General features: G+C 40.4%; 1 protein-coding gene across 6 annotated transcripts in view; it reads left to right on the plus strand.

Moving 5' to 3' along the window:
• Window positions 1-21,947, plus strand: part of LOC104591137 (transcription factor GTE6-like) — a 34,744-nt gene extending 12,797 nt beyond the window's left edge. For 3 of the 6 annotated variants that reach the window (XM_088898251.1, XM_088898250.1, XM_088898252.1), the window contains exons 4-9: window positions 17,117-17,194; window positions 17,579-17,803; window positions 18,011-18,109; window positions 19,029-19,087; window positions 21,310-21,460; window positions 21,580-21,947. In XM_088898251.1, the coding sequence (XP_088754377.1) occupies window positions 17,117-17,194; window positions 17,579-17,803; window positions 18,011-18,109; window positions 19,029-19,087; window positions 21,310-21,460; window positions 21,580-21,774 (807 nt within the window). In that variant the 3' untranslated portion in view covers window positions 21,775-21,947. The remainder of the gene's footprint in view (window positions 1-17,116; window positions 17,195-17,578; window positions 17,804-18,010; window positions 18,110-19,028; window positions 19,088-21,309; window positions 21,461-21,579) is intronic. The other 3 variants (XM_088898253.1, XM_088898254.1, XM_088898249.1) reach the window with 1 other exon arrangement.
• Window positions 21,948-22,024: the final 77 nt, after the last annotated feature.

Genomic DNA, 22,024 nt, shown 5'->3' on the forward strand with positions numbered 1-22,024 from the left:
TGAAAGGTTTTGTAGATGGAGCTGTTAATTCTTTACGGGAAGAAGGTTGGAGAAACTCGTTGACCTGTGAGAGTAAGAGGTTCGAAACCGTGCCAAAGAGGAATGGAAACGGGTGGTTTATAGTGGTTACCGAACTCTTTGGTAATAACAAAAGGCAAGTGTTGTGTATTCCGGAAGGCCAGAAGCGGAGAGGGTGGGCTTCCCTTCGCTTTTATTCTTCAGGCTTTTCTTCTGGAGGTCGAAGGGAGAGTGGAAGAAGTCCCTGTCTTGAAGATTGTAATCCTTCTTTCCTTTGTAATCAGGTGCCCTGCTTTAAGCATTACCCTGAAGTTTTAGTGTCTAGCTCGACTGTCCTCCGACGAGTAGCTTTGGAAGAAGGGGAGTGGGAGCTAGGAGAAGAGGATGGTCCTAGTGGCAGATAGGGTGATAGAAGATTGGATGAAGGTTTTAGAAGTAGTTGCCGATGTTAGACAGTGTATGCCCTTAGCTCCAATCAGAATGATGTACATTATGACATTTAATGTAAATGAATAAAGTACACATTTGATTCATGTTATTATGGTGTGTTTCTGTGTAATACCCTTAAACTGGACACATATGAGACTCGTGTTAGTTTAGAATATTCACAGCCGTTGGATAGATCTGGGGAGATTTATCCTGCGAAGGCTGACACTGATGTACCACCAAGTTGGTTGGGGTGGCTTGTCTTAGTTGCTAGGGTGAGACCTGAGGTACATGTAGTGTGGGGTTTTCTTGAAACCTTGAATTTGACCAGAATTCCAGTATTGCCCTGGACCTTGGAGATAGATGGGCAAAACTGGAATGTTACACCTAACCCCTAGACTCGATTATAACACTACACTAGGTGTCGGATTGGGCTGTCTTTGATATGCCAATCAGTGAGATCCTTAGAGGGGTTCAAAACCTGGGTATGTTGGGACAGTCCGAGAATTTATCTGTGTGGGTGATCATAGTGACAGGATCAACCCCTTTGTCGAACAAAGTGAATGATCGGGGATGCACTATCTCTGATGGAAACCAAAACTGCCGGCAGTCGATTTCAACCGTTGAAATTTGTTTTGCAAAATATATTTATATAGAGATATACATATATATATATATATATATATATTATGGTTTCAAAATGTTTGCAAAAGGTTTTAATTCCCGGGATCCATGTGAGTAGAGAGTGCAACACTGTTCCTTGCAGCCGAGGGAGAGGTCCTCTCTTGTCGGGCAGTGTTTGATCATTATGGGCTGAGAGGTTAAGTGCAAGACCATTGAGGTAATACCTGATGGGCTAATCTTGCATCTGCCCACAGTCCTTGGGTTTTTATAAGGTGGCTTGACCCAAGGACCATTTAGTGTAAATGTTGGGCCCATTAAGAGCCCATGGTGATGGACTCAGGGGTTCACTGTCTCCTATAGTGAATTCGGCCAGGCCTTGTAACAGAGGCTGGGTTGAACCCATGTGGCTGATGTGTAGATCAATGTTTGGGTCCCACACCAGACAAAGATATCCAACTGGGCAGCAGTTTGGAGGGTAAGTGAGCAGATAGACTTAATGGGCCTAAAGCCCAAAACGAACTGGCTTAATGATATTAATTAAAAGAGGGCGGTTCTGGGATTTAGATCAGCAGATAGGATAAGGGATTATCCCTATCCATTCAGAGAGTCCAGATCCAAATAAATATTTGGATCAGGAAACTCCTAATTAGATTAGGAGGGGCTGATCTTTATCTGCAGATAAGATAAGGGATTATCCTTATCTCTTAAAAGAGAGTCTAGATCCAAATACAAGATTTGGATTAGGAAACTCCTAATGGGATTAGGAGAACTTCTCTTTAAGGCTATAAATAGGAGAGCAGGGCGAACCCTCAACACACATCAGAAATCATCTGACTGACTGTTGAATTTCAGAGAGAGACAACACAGTTTGATTGCACTGTCTCCTTCTCCTCCTGCTCTTGCCGCCATACCAGTTTGATCTCCACCTGTGGGAGCGATCAAGAAGAGTTCTTGATATTACCTTTTGGCAGAAAAGGTAATATGAAGTCGTGCTCACTTGCCCTCCATCAGATTCTTGCTGAAGAATTCGGTTCTTGCTGAAAAATCATCCTGCTGATTCTGCTTCATCCTGCACCGTGTCATCTTCGGTGGAAGCAGTCTTTGGATCTTTCCTTGGGGCGTGAACACTTTCATTGGAGGTTATTACTACTTCGTATCAGGTATATCCCTCCTCTCCCTTTTGGTTGCAGATCTGGTCTAGTTTAGGTTCAAGATTGATCCTTGAAAATGCAGTTTTCTAAAATAGGGAATGCGATTCCCACATGGGAGAGAGATAAATTTTTGAAATTTTGCCCAACCTTTCTGCAGGGTTTGGCCATCCATATGATGGATCTCTCAATCCCTTTAGCTGAGAGGTTGGGCTTAGATGAAGATGTAGTGTTGTTGCCTTTTGCTGAAAAGAAAGCTTTATTAGATACTGGCGATAAGAAATTGAATTTTAGTACATTCCTTGTAGAGGGAAGTTTGATTTAGGTCCAGAATTGGGCTCCAGTTTGCAACGAAGTTGAATCTAGAGTCGGCAACTTCTTGATCAAACTTCTCGGTCATCCTTTCAACCTTTGGAATGATCAAATACTAAGGAAAATTGTCAGAGCGTTGGGTGGAGTTCTGTTGGAGGTTAACTTAAGAAACTTGAGAGCTGTGGAACTTAAGGTTGCTGGGATCAAGCCAGAGTACTTGCCGTGCGCCTTCGAAGTTCTCTCAGAAGATGCCTGGTACAAGGTCTGGTTAGCTTCAGAAGATGAAGCCTCGCTTTGGGGAAGACGAACAGAGGTTGAAGGAGCCAACGAGTCAGCATGTTGGTGTACACGTGGCCTTCAGGGGCTGGCGGGAAAGCCTAGTGCGTATGGGTGAACTACAGAGGAAGGGGAAACGGTTTGCAGGGGTGCCCCAAGTCTTGAAGCTTTCCTATCAAGGCTTCTAATTCAAATTTTTTTGAAGTTGGGTTGTTTAAAGAAGGTGGCCCATCCTATGCTGACGTGGCTAAAAGGGGTAAGGTTCGGGTGTGCTCAAAGTCATTGTCTGAACTGGCTTTAAAGAAGGCTGGGGCCGGACGGGTCAGTGGGTGAGCCTTCACATGGGGCAGGGCAGGCATCGGGTGGTTTTTTTAAAAGCCCACGTGACAACTTAAGTCAGCACGTGGGGCGGGGCAGGCATGGGGCGATGATAGATGGCAACATTCATCTATCATCGTCTAGGTCTCACCCTCTCGACTGTGGAGGGGCTCAGATGGCGAGCAAGGCAGAAGGACGTCGTCCTTTGTGCTGGGTCCATCAGCCAGCCGACGACGCGCAAAAACACAACGTTCCTGATCGCCGAACCCGTGCTATTTGAGAGTTAGAACAGAAGAGAAGGAAGAGGCTGACCAAGGTTGGATAAGCTGCGGCTCAGATTCTAACTATGATGAAAGATCGGAAGCCTGTGGGAGTTTAAGGCAGTGCGGCAGACGAAGCTCTATTTGAAGAACAGAACATGGATTCTTTCAGCCTGGATTGTTTGTTCATAGGGGATTCGGTGGGGGAGGGAAAGGAGGAGGGGAGGAGTGGGGTGAATGATCTTAACCCAAATTTGGCTGAGCCCTTCCCTAGTTCTAGCGCTTTGCAAGAGGCTGAAAAGGAGGTAGCTTGGGTCTTTCCAGAGCTGAACAAGGGTACCTCATAGAGAGGTACATACTTGGGTAAAGAAAGGAGTTTTTGTGTTGATACAACGACAGGGATTTTCTTCCCCCAACTCGAGGAGACAGAGTGCTCTAATTTCTCAAAAAAGAAAGTGACTACCACTCCTTTGCCTATGCTCTCTCCTCACATCTCTGCCTCAGGTAAATCCCTCAACTTTGTCAATTCAGTTTTGGCTATTGATGAGCGCTCTTATCCCTTGTTCCAGATTCTCTTCCCAACCAAGAGTCGGAAGCCCTTGGTCTGAAAGCCATAGTGCGTCTACAAGGGGGGGAAGTGGGTGAGAAAACTTGCAGAGAGACAAAAATATGGGAAATCATAGAGAGCCTTTTGGGTGAAGTGGAGAGGAAGGAAATGCAGAGAGGGAGCATGGAGGGGACAAAAAGGGCTGTTGTTGGAGGTAATGTGAGAAGGAACGAGAAGTTTCCTAGGAGTGAGGAGAGGTGCAACTTTAGAAAAAGAGGAAACTAGTGGGGAAGAGTCAGTTGCAGAGTTTGTGAAAAAGTTGGGGTGCAAGCTGAAGAACCTGAATGATCTAAAAGCCTACATGCAAAAAAAAAGAGGACAGCGAGATGAAGAATAGAAAGCTGAGTGAAGTGGAGAGATTAAAAAGAGATATTGAGGGGGGACAAGAAGTTTGAAGGGAAAGGGGATAAAAGAAAAGGGTCTAAATAGATCTTGGAGGAGTTAGGGTTAAGGCTAAGAGTTTTTCAATGAGAATCCTAAGTTGGAATGTGAGGGGGTTGGGCTGCATTAGGAAGAGAGCGACAATTAAAGAGGTAATTAAGAAGTTTAATTCCGGATGTGGTAATGCTTCAGGAGTCCAAAAGAATGGATTTTGATTGCAGATGGGCAAGGAGTGTGGAGTTCTAGGGGTATAAAGTGGGTGGTTCTAAAGTTCGGACAGGTGGACGATGGGTATGAATGCGTACTAACAAATGTGTATGGCCCCAATGACTATATGCAGAGGGAGAAATTATGGGAAGAATTGAGTGACATTAGAGGCCTCTGGGATGGGCCTTGGTGTGTGGGAGGGGATTTTAATGTAGTGTGATTTACAGAGGAAACCAACAACCCCAGACAGAGAGTGACAACAAGTATGAGGAAGTTCAACCAATTTGTGGACTCTTTTGAATTTAAAGAACTTTTCCTAAATAATAACTTCACTTGGTCCAACCATCAATCAAGGTCAATTTGCTCTAAGTTGGATAGATTTTTGTTCTCAACAGATTGGGAGGAACATTGGGGCAATATTACTTCTAGGGCTCTCCCAAGGCTTACTTCAGACCACTGGCTTATAGTGTTGGTCAAGGAGGAAATAAGAGGAGTTGGGCCTACCCCTTTCAGGTTTGAAAACATGTGCTTGACTCATCCGGGTTTCATTGAGAAAATCAGAGAGTGGTGGGAGCAAGCTAATCCGGTAGTTGATTGGGAGGGAATGAGGTTCCACAAGAAATTCCAATACTTAAAATCACAATTAAAGGAGTGGAATAGGCTGGAGTTTGGAAGATTAGAAGAGAGAAAACAAGTTATGGTGGAGCAAATCGAGGATTTGGACCTGATGGAAGAGAGAGGTTCCTTTGGAGAGGAAGAAAGGAAGTTGAGATGGGTTTTGAGGAGGAAAATGGAGGACATCTTGGTTAAGGAGGAAATCAGTTGGAGGCAAAAATCCAGGTGTAAGTGGCTAAAGGAGGGAGACAGAAACACAAGGTTTTTTCATTCAGTGGCAAATGGGAGGAGAAAGAAGAATTTCATTTCTAATTTGGAAGTTGATGGAGCAGTGTTGTCCCACCCGACAGAAATTGCAGAGGCTCTAGTAAACCACTTCAAATCTATTTTTAGAAGGCCTATGAATGGGAGTGTGGTTGGAGGGATTGGATTGGCCGACTCTAAGTGCAGAGAAGAGAGAGTGGTTAGAAAAAAGTTTTGATATGGAGGAGGTAAAGGAAGCAATATTCTCAATGGATAGGACAAAAGTTTCGAGTCCAGCTGGGTTCACAATGGCCTTTTACTTGGACTGTTGGGATATTTTGGAGAATGATCTTAGATCAATTTTTGAGGAGTTTCATAGGAGGGGTGTAATAAATCCGGGCTTGAACTCAGCTTTCATTGCTTTAGTCCCAAAGAAGAAAGATGCATCACAACCAAAGGATTTTAGACCTATTAGTCTGGTGACTAGCTTGTACAAAATCATTGCAAAGGTGTTGTCTCTCAAGATAAAGAAGGTGGAGGGAAGACGGAACACCGATCAGATTCTCATTGCAAATGAGAGCTTGGAGAGCTTTAGAAAGTCAAAGAAGAAGGGAGTGGTTTGCAAATTGGATTTGGAGAAGGCTTATGACTTGGTTGATTGGTCTTTCTTGATTGAGGTGTTGAGGAGTTTTGGTTTTGGAGACAGGTGGTGTAAGTGGATTTGGGGCTGTGTTAGGACTTGTCATTATTCTTTCCTGGTGAATGGGATTGTGGTTGACTTCTTTCCTGTGTTGAGAGGTCTAAGACAAGGAGATCCTCTTTCCCCTTTTCTTTTCACCCTAATTGTTGATGTGCTTGGGAGATTGATCCATAGAGCAGACTCAAGGAATTTGATAAGAGGGTGGAGAGTAGGAAGGGTGGAGGTTCCCTTAACACTTCTACAGTTTGCAGATGATACTATCCTATTCTGTGAAGGAGGGAACTTTAGTTGGATCCGGAATCTAAAGTTGGCAATACAACTCTTTGAGCAGATATCTAACCTCAAGGTGAACTTTGATAAGAGTTGTGTGGCAGGAGTGAATGTGAATGAAAGGGACCTAAGGGAATTTGCAGGTGAGCTGGGTTGTGCAATTTTGGACTGGCCCCTAACATACTTGGGCCTCCCTTTAGGAGATAATCCTAAGAGTGTTAGCGTTTGGGCTCCGGTAGTGGAGAGGTTTGAGAAGAGGTTGGCGGCCTGGAAGAGAAACTATCTTGCTTTAGGTGGGAGAGTCACCTTCATTAGGTCTACCCTAGCTAACCTACCTGTCTACTATCTATCAGTGTTTAAGATCCCTTCAAAGGTTTCCAATCTTTTGGAAAAATTAATAAGGAACTTTCTGTGGGAGCCTGGAGAGGAGAAGAGAGATAATAGGGTGAGTTGGGAGGTGGTCACTAGGTGTAAAAAACTAGGTCTTGGGATTGGTAATTTCAAGAAAAGGAATATGGCTTTACTGGGGAAATGGTTGTGGAGGTTTTCATTGAAAAAGGATAAATTGTGGACTAAGATTGTGGCTAGCATTCATGGGCTGGAAGACAATGGCTGGGATCCTGGAATCTTGGCAAGGGCTTCAGCTGCTTCTCCTTGGAAATTCATTCACAATCTGCTTCAAGTTTTCTCCCCTTGGATCAGGTATGGTCTAAACTCTGGTAATCGAATAAAATTTCGGGAACAACTTTGGGTCGGGGATTCTCCTCTGAAGGACTAGTTTCCTTCCTTGTATGCTCTATCAGACTTGAAAAATGAACCCATATCTTCTTTCTTGGTCCCTTCAGCCTCCACTTCTGGCTTTGGATGGAACCTAGGCCTGTGTAGGGCAATTAGGGATACAAACATGGATAGTTTGGTAACTTTGCTAGCCTCCCTTGAGATTGTCTTCCTAAACCCTGCTAAGGAAGACACCAGATTTTGGACCCCTTCTAGCTCTGGTACCTTTTCTTGTGCTTCATTCTTTGAAACCTTAACTCAGCCTCCTATCCCCTTTGGGTTGTCCTTTCTGGTTAAGGAAATTTGGAGCAGGCCTATTCCTCCTCGGGTCGGTTTTTTTTGTTGGGAAATTTTCCTGGAAAGAATCAACACTTTAGACTTACTTCAGAGAAAGAGACCCAACTATTGTCTACTTCCTAATAGATGTGCTCTTTGTAAAGCTGATGGGGAATCTGGCTACCACCTCATTGTCTCTTGTAAGGCTGCTAAAACTGTTTGGGAGTGGGTTTTCTCCCGTTTTGGGTGTTCTTGGTATCCTTCGGAGACTGTCCAAGGTTTGTTTTCTCCTCCTTTTTTCAGTTGTCCTAGGAAACGAGGGAAGACTATGTGGAGGTGTATTAGGGCAGCGGTATGCTGGTCATTGTGGGAAGAAAGAAACTCGCGCATTTTTTCCGACAAGAAAATAACATTGGGAGAATTGTTAGATTGAATCCTTTTAAGGGCTGTCCACTGGCTAAAATCTTTGGAGTTGTTTTCAGATTTTCCTGTGGATAACTTGCTAAGAAACTGGAAAGAGATTGCTTCCAATGCTAGATGCAAGAGGACTCTTTGTCCGTTTTGGTCCCCTCCCCCCTCGGGCTTTATAAAGCTGAATTTTGATGGCAGCGATGTAAGGAATTCAGGGCCCTCTGGGATTGGAGGAGTCTTCAGGAATGAGGAAGGGATTGTTATTGCTTTATTCTCTGGCCCTATTGGAGAAGGTGACTCTCTTAGGGCTGAGATCCTTGCAGTGCTTGGAGGAATTCGAAGAGCAAAGGAATTAAATATCAGTCGTTTGATCCTGGAAGGTGATTTGAATGTGGTGGTTAGTTGGTTGAAGACAGAGGACAGTGGTTTATGGAACTTTAATAATGAAAAAAACAGTTCTTATGGCTGGGTAGGGACATTGAGATTCAGTATAGCTGGGTGAAGAGGAGTGCCAACTCATTTGCGGATGGGTTGGCCAAGCAAGGAGTGAATAGGGAGTTTGTTTTTTGGGCTAGTTTTTAATCTTTTCTCTTTGCACTCCCTTTGTTTTCTGTTTTTGGGGAACTAAGATATTTTATCTCCCCTTTTGTATCCATATTCCCTCTTTTCTTTTAATTTAATGAAGCTGGTGTTATTGATCAAAAAAAAAAATTGTAAAAGTGAAAAGTAAATTTACTAGTGGATGCACTGAAACCCATATGGGAGAAGATCTGGATGAAGTTTCCAGCAAGTATCCTTGGTATGTTTCGGTTTCTTGTAGTATTCACATATCACCTCTTTCTTCTCAGTTGACCCCTTTGGTTTTAATCCTATATGTGCAAAATGTTCTGAAGGTGGTGGACCCTGTAACTGTACTTGTCACCTATTCTCTTCAGTCTTTAGTCTTCACTACTCACCATAGAATATGCCTGAGCAAGTGTTACTTCATCCTTGGCCAGAATATTCTGTCTCGTAATATCAAATTCAGGGTTAAGTCCTGTAAGAAACTCAAACACCCTGTTTCTTTCCACAAATTTCTTGAATGTCTCTGCATCCTTGGTGCTTTCCCATGCAACTGTTTCCATAACATCAATCTCTTGCCATAGTGACTTCAACATTGAGTAGTAGACAACACTCTTCTCCCTCTGTTTCAGATTTTTCACATCATTCTTTTTTTTTTTTTTGATAAATGAGTCAAATTTTATTAAACCAACAAATAAGAGTTACATGCAACCCATGGAAAGGCACGAGATGCGACCTTTCCTTTAAAGCTAGTTACAGAATTATAAGTACAAAAGAAATTACACAGAAGCCCAAAATAAAGTATCTCGGATAACCCCTTGTTTTGCAAGTGAATCAGCCATTGAGTTTGCTGATCTGCCTACCCACTAAACTCTGATTGTCGTCATATTCCTTGTTAACCATTTAACCTTTTTGAGAAGATCTCTAAAACCCCAAATCACAGTGTCCGGATCCTTCAGCCAACCCACTATCACCTGGGAATCCCCTTCAATAATCAGACGCTCTATGCCTAGCTGATTTGCAAGCTGGATTCCTTGTACAGCAGCAAGTAATTCGACCATTAAAGAGTCTCCTCCACCTGCAGGACCTTAGTACAAAGATATAATGCTACTGTCTTTGTTTCTTAGCACTCCTCCTATGCCTGAAGGTCCTGGATTTCGTCGGCTACTTCCATCAAAGTTCAGCTTGATAAACTCCTCCCCTGGTGGCATCCATTCAACCCCATGTCTGTCCTTCCTGGTAGAAGTATTAGCCACTGCTAACCAGCTTCTCCATAGGTCATCAAAAGAGTATGCATCAAAGAGCTTTAGAGTTTTCAGCCACTGAATTGCCCTTGTTAGAATACATTCTTTAACTTCTGAGAAGCTCCTTTCTTTTTCACAAAAGATCCTAGTGTTCCTTTCTTCCCAAACTGTCCACAACAAAGCTGCTCTTATGCACTTCCACATAATTCTCCCTCTTTTTGTGTGCCATTCAAAAATAGACGGACTAAACAACAAGCTAATATCTGATGGTAGGTTCCACCTACACTCAAACAACGTAAGAATCCAATTCCACCTACACTCAACAAGCTAATATCCAATTCTCACAGTCCTCATTATGAGATTTACAAAGAACACACCAATTAGGGGATAAGCACCAATTTGGTCTCCTCTTTTGTAGGTTTTCAAAGGTATTAATCTTACCATAATAAACTTCGCAACAAAAAAAGCACCAATCTTTGGGGGAATGGGCCTAGTCCAAAATTCTTTAACTGGGAAGTTCTGAGGTGCAGAAGTGGAGCAAAGGGACTTGAAGAAAGAGGAGCAAGTGAAAAAACCTTTTGGGTTAAGGATCCAAATTCTTGTGTCAGGTTTGAGGGGATCTAAACAAATAGACTCAAGTGAAGACAATAGTTCTGAAACACAAGCACTTTCACCATCACGTAACCCTCTACGGAAACCAAAATCCCAGTTTAGGGCCACAAAAGAAGCTGAGGAGGAAATAAAACTGGAAACTGACTCTTCCTTATAACAGGAAAGAGAGTAAAGAGAGGGAAAAGGTCTTTAAGAGGTCGGTTTCCCACTCAAATGTCTTCCCAAAAAAGAGCATTGTTTCGAAAATTAACATCACACCTGAGCAGATTGAGAAAATGGGGTAGAATTCCGTGAATGGCCTTCCAATGTGTTGCAAGAGTCTCCCGTTGAGATACCCTGGCATCCCAACCATTCTGCAAACAGCCATGAATACTATTCACCACCACCTTGTGCCACAATCTCTCTCTCTCTAACGGCCATCTCCAAAGCCACTTCCCTAGTAGAGCTTAATTCTTGAGAACTAGATTTCCCAATCCTAATCCACCTTCTTCCTTACTCCTGCTGACTATCTCCCATCTAATCAAATGATCCTTCTTCTCTTCCCCTAGCTCCCACAAGAATCCCTCATCACCGTTTCTAGCTTCTTGGCTTCCCTCGAGGGTATCTTGAATACAGAAAGAAAATGTACCGAAAGACTAGCAAGTGTCGCCCTAATCAAGGTCACTCTACCCCCTATTGAAATGTAACTTTTTTTCCAAGAAGCCAACCTCTTTTCAAGCTTTTCCACAATTAGATACCAGAACCGACTTTCTTTTGGGTTAGCTCCTAACGGAAGACCCAAGTAGGTTAAAGGTCAATCAGACATGGAACACTCTAGAGAACCTACTATAGCCTCTACCTCCCAGACTTCCAAATTGATTCCCACCATACAACTCTTGTCAAAGTTAATCTTTAGGTTTGAAGAAGACTCAAAGGATTTAATAAGATCTTTTAGGTTCCTCACTCTCCCTAAGTCTCCCCCTTCACAAAAGATGATGATATCATCAGCAAATTGAAGATGAGTCACCGTGACATTATTCCTGCCTATCCTCTAACCACTTATTAGCCCTTCCCTATCTGCTTTAGAAATCATTCTACTGAGCACATCTGCCACATGTGTGAACAAAAAGGGGGAAAGAGGATCTCCTTGCCTGAGCCCTCTACATGCTCTTGACCCTTCCATTAATTCGAACTGAAAATTGGCAAGATGTTATTACATCCACTCACCCACCTGCACCATCTATCCCCAAATCCACATTTCCTTAGCACTTCTAATAGAAAATTCCAATTCACTGAGTCATAGGCCTTCTCAACGTCCAGTTTACAAATAAAACCTTGATTGCCTGATCTCCTCATTTCCTCCAAACATTCATTTGCTATAAGGATCTAACCTATAATTTGCTTATCTTGGAGAAAAGCTCCTTGGGTTTGAGTAATGAGAGATGAAAGGACCTTTTTAATCCTTAAAGAAAGCACTTTTGCCACAATCTTATAGATGCTAGTCACCAAACTAACCGGCCTGAAATCTTTAGGGTGTTTGGCATCTGATCTCTTTGGGATGAGAGCTCAAAAAGTGGCATTAACTCCACAACTAATTACATGGTTGTTTTCAAACTCCCTAAACACCTCAAACAAATCTTCTTTAATAATGTCCCAACACTCCTAGAAAGCCATGGTAAAACCATCTGGTCTAGGAGCCTTTGACTTGTCCATAGAGAAAACAACTTGTCCTATCTCTTCCTCTTCAAAATCTCTTTCCAACCAAGCTGCCTCAACAACTAATAGACTTGGCCAATCTAGATCTTCCACTCTCACCCTTCTCTCCAGCGGCCTACTCAAAATGGATTTGAAGTGAGTTACAAAGCAATTGGCTATCTCCTCTTGTGACTCAATTTTTACTCCTTCAACCTCAATCTTGGGCACAAAGTTTTTTCTCCTTCTCCCATTGGCCATAGCATGAAAGAACTTGGTATTCCCATCCCCTTCTTTGATCCATTTATGCCTAGATTTTGCCTCCAAGATATCTCTTCTCTCAATAGGACCTCTTCCAAATCCTTCTTCAACTTCCATCTCAATTCTCTTTCTTGTGGACTCATGGTCCTTTGATGTTCCTTTAAGTCTAAATCCTCAATTTGGGCTGTCAATCTAGCTTTTAACTCTTCTAATCTCCCAAATTCCTCTCTGTTCCAATCTCTTATTTTGGATCTCAGACTTTTTAATTTCTTGTGGAATCTAACCCCTTTTCACTTTACTCCCCTAATCTCTTCTCTCCACCACTCCTTCACTTTATGCACAAAGTCCGGGTGTGTCAACCACATGTTCTTGAACCTAAAGGATTTAGGTCCAATCCCAAAGGTCTCTTGGCCTAGCTCTATAGGGCAATGATTCGAGGTAACTCTAGGCAGAGCTCTAGTCACCAAACCCTTCCAGTGTGCTTCCCAACTTTCATTGAAGAGGAATCTATCCAGTTTTGAACAAGATGGATTCTCCTAGAAATTGGACCAAGTGAAGCTAGCCTGTAGCATAGAACCTTCAAATTACAACTATTGATAAATTCATTGAACCTCCTCATGCTAGTTGTTATAGATTGTTGGGGATTATTTGACTCATTGAGAAACCTTATTACATTGAAATCTCCACCCAAACACTAATGGCCTTCCCATAGTCCTTGAATTCCATAGAGTTCTTCCCATAGTTCATTCCTTTCTCTATAATTATTCAACCCATACACATTGGTTAACACCCATAAGAAACCATGTTCCACCATCCTGAACTTTAGTGATACAGAAAAATTACCTATCAACTCCTCTAATGGTTCTACCACATCCTCTCTACAAAGAGTAATTATCCCCCTAGAGGCTCCCCAAGAGGGAGTTGAGCACCAACTCACACCTCTTGCTTTCCACACACTTCTAACCCATTTCTTGTCTAGCTCAGCTAGTTTGGTTTCTTGTATCAATACAATGTCGGGTCTTTCCTTTAACAGATCTTTTATCACCCTCCTTTTTCTCGCACTTCCTAGACCCCTCACATTCCAGCTAATGATCTTCATCAACTCGATTGTAGAATGAGACCCTCTACACCTTCCATTTTCCTTAGAGCCTTCCTCCTCTCCCCTCTTCTACTAAATTCTAAGTCCCTTTCTATGTCTGAAATTAATCTTTCCACCTCGGACCTTTTCTTTCTCTTTTTGCTTTTGTTAATTGTTTCTTTTCCTAACATCACTGATTTACCCCTTCCTTTCTTCTCACAATAGTTACTCCCTAGGGGTTCTAGTTTTTTTTGGTGTTGCCTCCAACAACTCCTATGTCTGTTTATATTCCTCTAACAAAACACAGATTTGCTCCCAAATTCTCTCCACTTCCTCCACCCATCTTTTTTCTAACAATGAAGCTTCTCCCTCTATTTCTGACCTCACCCTTTCAATTTCTATTCCTTCACCTTCGGCTGTTCTCTCCAGCTGTGATGCCAAGGTACCTGTTTCAGGCACAAAACCCCGATTAGTAACAAAACCTGAATGGACAAACATACCTGACCTGATAGGAGGGGAAAAGTCAACAGGTTTTTTTCACATCATTTTTCAGATTATAGGCCCTTGCAACATTCAATTTCTGAGAATATGTTTCTGTAACACTATCCCAAATCTCCTTGGCTGAAGTCATCCAAAGATAACGTTGACTTATGTGGGGCTGCATAGAATTTACCAACCATCCAATAACTGTGTAGTTATCCTGCATCCATTTCTCATATGTAGAATCAGTCTCTCCCGGTTTCTCCTTACTGCCCGTGAGAAACCCCAGTTTACCTCTACTACAGACATGAATCTTTATAGATTGTGCACAAGCTAAATAATTTGTTCCATCAAGTTTGATTGTAGTCACTCTTGCCAAAATGGAATCTATGGGACCAACCCCCTACACTGGGATTTGCTTCATCTCACTTCTAGATTGCTCCATTGATCAAACAAAAAAAAAAAAAACACGGCTTTCAAGCTTTATAGACCTACTGAGGTCAGTCTAACACTTAAAAATCCCAAAGCTAGGGTTTCACTGTACATGGCCTCCAGAGAGAAAGAGATAAGAGATAGCCACTCCAACCAAAGCTTCCCAAACCTCTTCCAACGGCAACCGCCCACTTTTGGAGATCATAAGGAAACCTCCAAGCCTTGAGTGCCACACCCAAACAGTCTCTTTAACCTATAACTGGAAACTCTCTAGTTGGCTAGGGTTTTGGGCAAAAAAATCAGCAGCCCCACTTTCTTGGCAATCTACAGCTAGATTTTGACTCTCCAAACCCTCTACCAACTAGGCATACAAGTTCTCTGAATAATCAGCAACTTATCTCTCCATACACTCTTCTAATCAAAAGGTGTATGTGAAAAGAAGAAAAATAAAAGAGAAGGAAGACCTGCTCTGATACCAAGATGTGATTCAGACCAATAAAAATAGTAAAAATATTTCAGATTATAGCAGAAGAGGAAGAGAAGAAGGAAGAATGGAGAAGAAGGGAGAAAGAAGGTGTTCGATAATCTCCTCTTTCACCTCTCTAATCTTTTATTGATCTTACTAAGATTACATAAATTACAAGTCTGCCCTTAAGTGGGCGTCCACATCATCAGCATACTTGGAAAACCTAAAAAGAATTAAAGGCCCATTAAGAACAAATAACAAGAACTAATCAATAAGATAGTAATGGGCTAGGCCTAGTCTCCCTACATTATTAAAAGGAATTTCATTGATAAAACTTGTTAGAAGGAAAATGAAAATAGGGAAAGCTGACACAAGCATTGCAACAAACAGCTTTCAGTGATTGGGATAATTTTTCCTGTGTCAAGACCTTGTTTACTTGGATATTAATTACTATATTCATAAGGATCCAAACTGATGAAGGGTGAAAGCAATATGGGGTTTCATCAATTAGTGCAATGCCATCTTCAAACAAGTAAGATCAACCCTTTATGTAGAACCATCGGAACTGTAAACTTATCAGAAATATCCTTCTATGTGCTCCCTTTCAATGTTTTACAGTATGGCTCCTAAATTTAATCCCATGTGGTTACTTCAATTTTGTTAATCCCATGATAATCACTCCAACCTTGTACAATACCTTCATTTTTATACGTGGGCACTAGGTTCTTCTTGACCATTCATTTGTCTCTTTCTTTGTCTGCATTGCCTTCTGTAAACAACTTTCTCAGCCATGAGAAGCCCACCTCTTCTATAGATTTTCCAATTTCTGTTAGCATATCATTGGGCCATTTCTTATTCCTCAGTCTCTTTTATTCCAGAAACATTAACCCTAACAAAATTTGTACGATTTTTGGTCACAACAAAGCCACTGATGCATCCTTATTTTCAGCTATCTAAATGTTTTTATAATTTCCTCTTACACTAATCTCTAAGAATAGTTTCTCCACCTTGATCTTATCATCCTTCACAAAATACTCTTTGATCCTCATTCTTGGTATGCTTAACATGATTTAAATGTGTACTTTTTCCTCTCTTACTTGCAAATTTGTAAACATTGTTATCTCCCTTTCTCATGCCTAGTGTATGGGAGAGTTTTCCATGTGACAAACTTCTCTTTGCTTGCTATCTATTTTGCATCTTTGTATCTTTCTCTCTTGCTAATTTTTGTAATGCGACCACTTTGTGGTGATACTAGATCTAGTACTAAGGATCTAATGTATTTGTGTTTTAGCAATAGCATTTTATTTTATTTTTTAGTTTTTTCCTTGCTTAAAAAAAGAAATGGAAACAAAGAATAGTGCTATATTGAATATCACAATCTTACATGGTTTATGGAATGTGTTGTAACTTGAAAAATGCCTTGTACCTCATATTTCTTCATATGAATGTGTACCCTGGTAAAATTCTTATCATTAGCTATTTGTTTCATCATGAAATGACATTCAAAACACACACACACACACACACAACTCAGTTAAGAGTCAGTGCTTCACCTTCTTCATTGCGACTACTCTGCAATGTATGTTCCATTTTTCTTTTGGGTTAAGTCATGCTTGGTCCATTTTATTAATCTCGGTAGGTGTCAATGGGTAATTTAAGGCGACTTTTGCATGCTTATTGTTTCTTGGCCTGTGAGACTAAGGGTACTCAAAAAAAAGTCATGTATCATGGAGCTTAGCTCCTGCCATTTTTTATGCCTTTGACACAAATAGTGGGATTTTTGAAGGCAAAAGTTGTTCCAGTTGGTCAATTTTTGGAAGACTGGAGCAGTTATTCATTTTTGTTCCTCTATTTTTGTGGGGTTTAGAGATTTGATATTCATTCACTTTTGTAATGAATGCAAATATTATCTTCAGAGCTCCTAAAGGTGCATGTTATGTATTTTGTAATTTGTACATCTGTCAATATAATGATGTACACTGACCATGTGATTGTTCTATACATGGGGTTTTCTGGCCCCTATTCTTGTTTGATACAGTTCTCTTTAAACTTTCCATTGATCATATAGTTTAACTGCCCAAAAGGACAAATGGAACTAAGAATTAGCTAATAATTTAATGCATTGTTATGCTTTCATGGGTATTACTAAGAATGAAAATGCAATATGGAATATTCTGTTCTTGGAATATATTCTGCCTTTCATATGCTGTTGTGCCGGTTTTCTACAAATGTAGTCACTTTTTGCATCTAAGGAAGTGGTTGCAAACCTCAACATTTCATTTTGATTGTCTTCAAGTGTTAGTGATGTCTTCTTATTCCTAATTGTTCACCATGGTGTCCCATGCCCCATAACCTGAATATTTTTTAGGTTGGACTAAACTTGGTGCTTTTCCCCATTTCTGACTTATAAACAATTGTTTTATGTATTCCTTTGCTTGCCAGATTACACAACACAAATGGGCATGGCCCTTTATGCAACCTGTAGATGTAAAAGGTCTTGGTTTACATGACTACTATGAGGTAAAGTTTCTTGTGATCTTCTCAGTATTGTCTGCATGGCATGCACATTTCTCCTCTGTGGTATGAATATATATATATATGTTACTCTAAGAATGGACGCTGAAATTATTGATATTGTCTACACTGAAAGTGTTTTTCAGGTTTGCCAAAGATTTAACTGTTTATTATATACATTTAGATTTTTTCCATTGATTCCTAAGTTATTATACACCTTGTTTTGGTATGGGGTTCCGTACTATTGACGTAGGAGTAATATCCTTTATTAATAATCTTCTCTTTTCCTTTTTATTTTTGATGAATAATCTTCTCTTTTCCTTGTCGTTATGGTTTTGGATATTCTAAATATTGGTCATGGATTAATTTGTTGTAGATGGTATATTTTAGGTTATTGACAAGCCCATGGATTTTAGCACTATCAAGAATCAAATGGAAGCTAAGGATGGCACTGGATATAAGAATGTCCGCGAAATATGTGCTGATGTGAGGTTGGTTTTCAAGAATGCAATGGCATATAACAACGAGAGAGATGATATTCATGTGATGGCCAAAACCTTGTTGGCTAAATTTGAGGAGAAGTGGCTTCAACTTTTGCCCAAAGTTATTGAGGAGGTAAAACTTGTTATCCTTGTATGAGTTATCTAGAACTTATAGGAAATTATGTTTTTTTTTTTTGAAAAGGTCATGCTATTTCTCTTTAAAAAATGTATTATATGCTGCCTTTTTATAATTTAAAATTCCTTTCCTTGAGTGTATTTCATGCACCTAGTTCATGATTTGAAATATCAGGGTTTAAATTTCAAACCTGTTTACTTGCAGGAAACAAGACGCAAAGTGGAGGAAGCTGAAGCCCAATCAGACATACAACTTGCTCAGGAGGCTGCTAAGACAAAGATGGCTAGAGATGTAAGCAATGAGGTTGGTATTTGTGCAAAGCAAAAGTGCAAAATTAAAATTGCCTTCTTAGGGAAGTATAGACGATGACCATTTCAAAGTTGCTTTTAGAATGGCCATATTTCTATTGTGGTGGGATGGCTACAATGCAGGGAGGCAAAGATGTGGAATTACAGGGATGAGATTAAGAAATTCAGCTGCCCAGTACCTGGCTGTAATTTGTAACGGTTCTGTTCCTATTTCTTTTTGTGCTTGTTAGGCTTCTGTTGATGGAAGCTAGTGTATACTTATAGGCCTGCTGCCCATTTCTGTGTGCACTTTGGTGTTTGCTGAGCGCTTTTTTTTATTGGAAACAGTTACTTGCATTAATTGAAAAGTCATAGGATACAAATGTCAACTACCTAGAAATAGGTGCTGACCCCACATTTTAATACAAAATTACAAAGCAGCCCAAAACAAATGCTCCTTAAATGTGCCTTGCTTTGCCAAAGTACCGGCTAATCCATTTGCTGATCTTCTATCCACCTAAAGGAAACCCCAATCCACCTTGCTAAGCAGTAGATTTCCCTCACAAGCTGTCTATAAATCCATAGCCCCAAACTGTTTGTTTGCAACCAACCTATTACCAGCTTAGAATCTCCCTCCACCTCAATTTGGTGGAGCCCCAACTGCTTGGCCAACCTTAGGGCTTGAAGTAGGGCTATCATTTCTGCTCTTAGTGAGGGCACAATTGTAAGAAAAGGAGGGAAGAAATAGAGGAGAGATAAGAGGTTATATCTCTCATTGACTGTTTATAAGCTGTTGTAATTGTACACTCTTTTTCTCCTTTAATAAAATTCATGGTTATTGTTCAAAAAAGTCCATATTTCTATTTCATCTCTGAACTTTTGTTGGGATATGACAAACAAATTGTATTGACAAAGATAGTGTGGACGCATTGCAGCTTTGTGAGATTGATATGCATTTGGAGGAACTCAGAGAAATGGTGGTCCAAAAATGCAGGTTTGTTTCTTATAGTAAATTAAATAACATAATTTTCAGACTTCACTTAAGTTGAATCTTGTGTGTGTAGATTTGATCTTGTTGCATTTGTAATAATTTAGGATTTTTTATTTGGAAAAAGCCTGGGTCTGGGAACATTAGAACCCATAACTAGTTTGAGGCCATAACATGCCATTTTTCGTAGATTAGGATGATCAAGACCTTCCATTCAATAAGTCCCACCTTGAAGATTAACTGAAGAAAGGGTCAATTTAAATTCTTCTCCAAAATGCATGTTTTTAGAGCAAATATTTACACCATAGTTTTCAAGGTGCCAAGGCAAGGCTAGGCAATGAGGAGCGCAGCGCACCTTGTAGCCTAGGCAGGCACCTAGGTAATGGATTTATTTTTAAATAAAAACCACGGATTCTGGGGTAATTCCCTAGGTTTCATGGAAAGTAGCAACTATCTATCACAATTATAACATAGAAAATGTATAAACTTCATTTAAAACTTAGGAAATCAACATATTCATGAAAAGATGGATGAAAGAAAAGAAATATTTGAAAATAGAGGGGCTGGGCCTCTATTTTTGTCCTAAGAAAAGAAAAGAAAGGATGTGTTGATTGCTTATTAGTTCAAGTTTTCAAGTCTTCGTGGGTTAAAGACGGTACACATCTTGATTGAACCCTAACATAAAAGAAAAATAATATAAAGAGAAAACTAGTATATAAGTATAAAAAAATATCTTGGCGATTAAGTGAGATGACCCTCCATGAGGGCCTTATTGCCTAGGCGTCATTCTACATGTTAAGCTACTTTGGTATGACCTGATTGTCATAGTTAGGTGGTATATCTTAGAGGCAGTCTCTATTTTATATGATAGTTGGTTCTTGTATCATTTGGTGTAGTAATAGTAGACATGTTTTTGCTGGTCATATGGTTTCTCATTTGATTGATAGCAGCATGTTTGTGTTTTATTGAATGGTTGCAAGAAATTGTTGTGACTATGTGAAATCATGAAAACCAAATCACCCAGACATGCACTCACAGGGTGATTTGGGTTATCTTTTGACTTATAGCATGTTTGGATTTTTTTAGAGGCTGCAAGAAAGTGTTATGGTTATGTGAAATCATCACTCCACATGTTAGGTTACCTTTGTATTTCTTGATATTCCTAGTAAAGTAGTGGATCCTAGAGGTAGTCTCCATTTTATTTTATGATGGTGGACAGTTCAAGTTCATCAGTTGCTTCTTTCCACCAAGATTCAAGCCTGTGACTTCAAATAGCATAAGCTCTAAGCAGAAAGGGAAACCCTGCCTCTGTGCATTACCCACCTTCAGCATTATTGGAATTTGGGTTCTTTAACATTGAAATTTTGTTTTTTTTTTTTTTAGCAGCGTTGCATTCATTATGCCTTACGTCAAAGATCCACAAGTTTTGTTGATTTTATTGTGCCTTATTGTATCATCTAGGACTTGTATCCTTTGTAAGGCTTCTCCTATCTTGATATGTGCTTTCTTTTCCATTCATCCCATCCTTTTTTTAGAGCTTTTGGTATGCACGAACATGCTCCTCTAACAATTCGGCCAATAGTTTTATTGTTTATTCAAAGTCACTTTGTCAGCAAATATCACTAATAATTTAGTAGTTATGAATGGTATATGTGCTTCTATGAGATGGGGAGATCCCTTGATTCTTCTATGTTACAAGAGGTCCCACTACAAAAGCCAAAAGTGTGACGGTGATTGCAAGTGAACAGCAGAACAAGGAGCAAGCCAAAGGACTTGCAGGAGGTGTGGTGTACTCAGACTTGACTGCTTACAAGCTGGATTGTGTTAATTTGTACTCGTACAAACTCTTAAGGGAAAGAGGTTCCAGCAATTAGCTAGTTGGGAATAGTGAGTTCACATTGTTATTTTAAGAAATAAAATTTGGTTGCAGGGTCTTTTTCAGCTATTATGTTTTATAACTTTCTTGGGAACTTATGTGTAGACTTCTGTAGTCAAAATGGATCCTTCAATTTCCTAGTCAATGAAGAGAGGTCCGCTATAGCCAGATTTGGTTTTTGAACTATGGAGTTTCATGTGGTTAGTACAACCAGTTGGGGTTGTTGCCTTGTTGGTCTTAAGCAACGGAGAGATCCACTTATTGGACCCTGTACATCTTTGTTGATTGTTTTTCTCAACTGTTTGCTTCCTTGTGGAATTGAAGCTTACTCTGTCAATTTCCTCTCTCCTAGGAAAATGTCAACAGAAGAGAAAAGAAAACTTGGTACAGGCCTTGGCCTATTGTCTCCTGAAGATCTGAATAAAGCGTTAGAGATAATTGCTGAGAAGAACCCAAACTTCCAGGCCACAGCTGAAGAGGTTGACCTCGACATGGATGCTCAGGTAATTATGAAACCATTATCATGAATACAGTTCACTTCGATTACTAGCACTAGTTTAATTCATTGTCATTGTATTTATTAAAATTTTATTTGACTGTGATATCTGCATTACTGATGCAGAGTGAGTCCACATTGTGGAAGTTGAAGTTTTTTGTAAGGGAGGCTCTAGAAGGTAGTAGTGGCAAGAGCTCCATGAGTGGCCGTGGTAATGACAACAACAATGCCAAGAGAAAGAGAGAAATTTGTGATGCTCTTGCCAAGACTACAAAGAAACGGAGTAAAAAGCCATCGTCCTATGTGTATTTTATCGTGTAGTATTATCATTCAAGAGTAGAAAAAGAATTTACAGCACCCTCACGAACAATTGATGCAATACACTCAGCACTCAGGTGGCAAGGGATGTGTTGATTTTGTCAGAAAAGGGATGTACCCCAACAATTCACCATAAAAGAAAAAAAAAGGGGGGGCCATCATTGATCATTCTTCCATGTTTTTGGTAAAAGATGCCCTTAAGTGGGGTTGAGTTATTAGAACTTTTGGGTGTTACATAACACATTACAGGGGC

Source organism: Nelumbo nucifera, chromosome 2 (assembly GCF_055504915.1).
Source record: "Nelumbo nucifera cultivar China Antique chromosome 2, China Antique-T2T, whole genome shotgun sequence".
Lineage (NCBI taxonomy): Eukaryota > Viridiplantae > Streptophyta > Magnoliopsida > Proteales > Nelumbonaceae > Nelumbo > Nelumbo nucifera.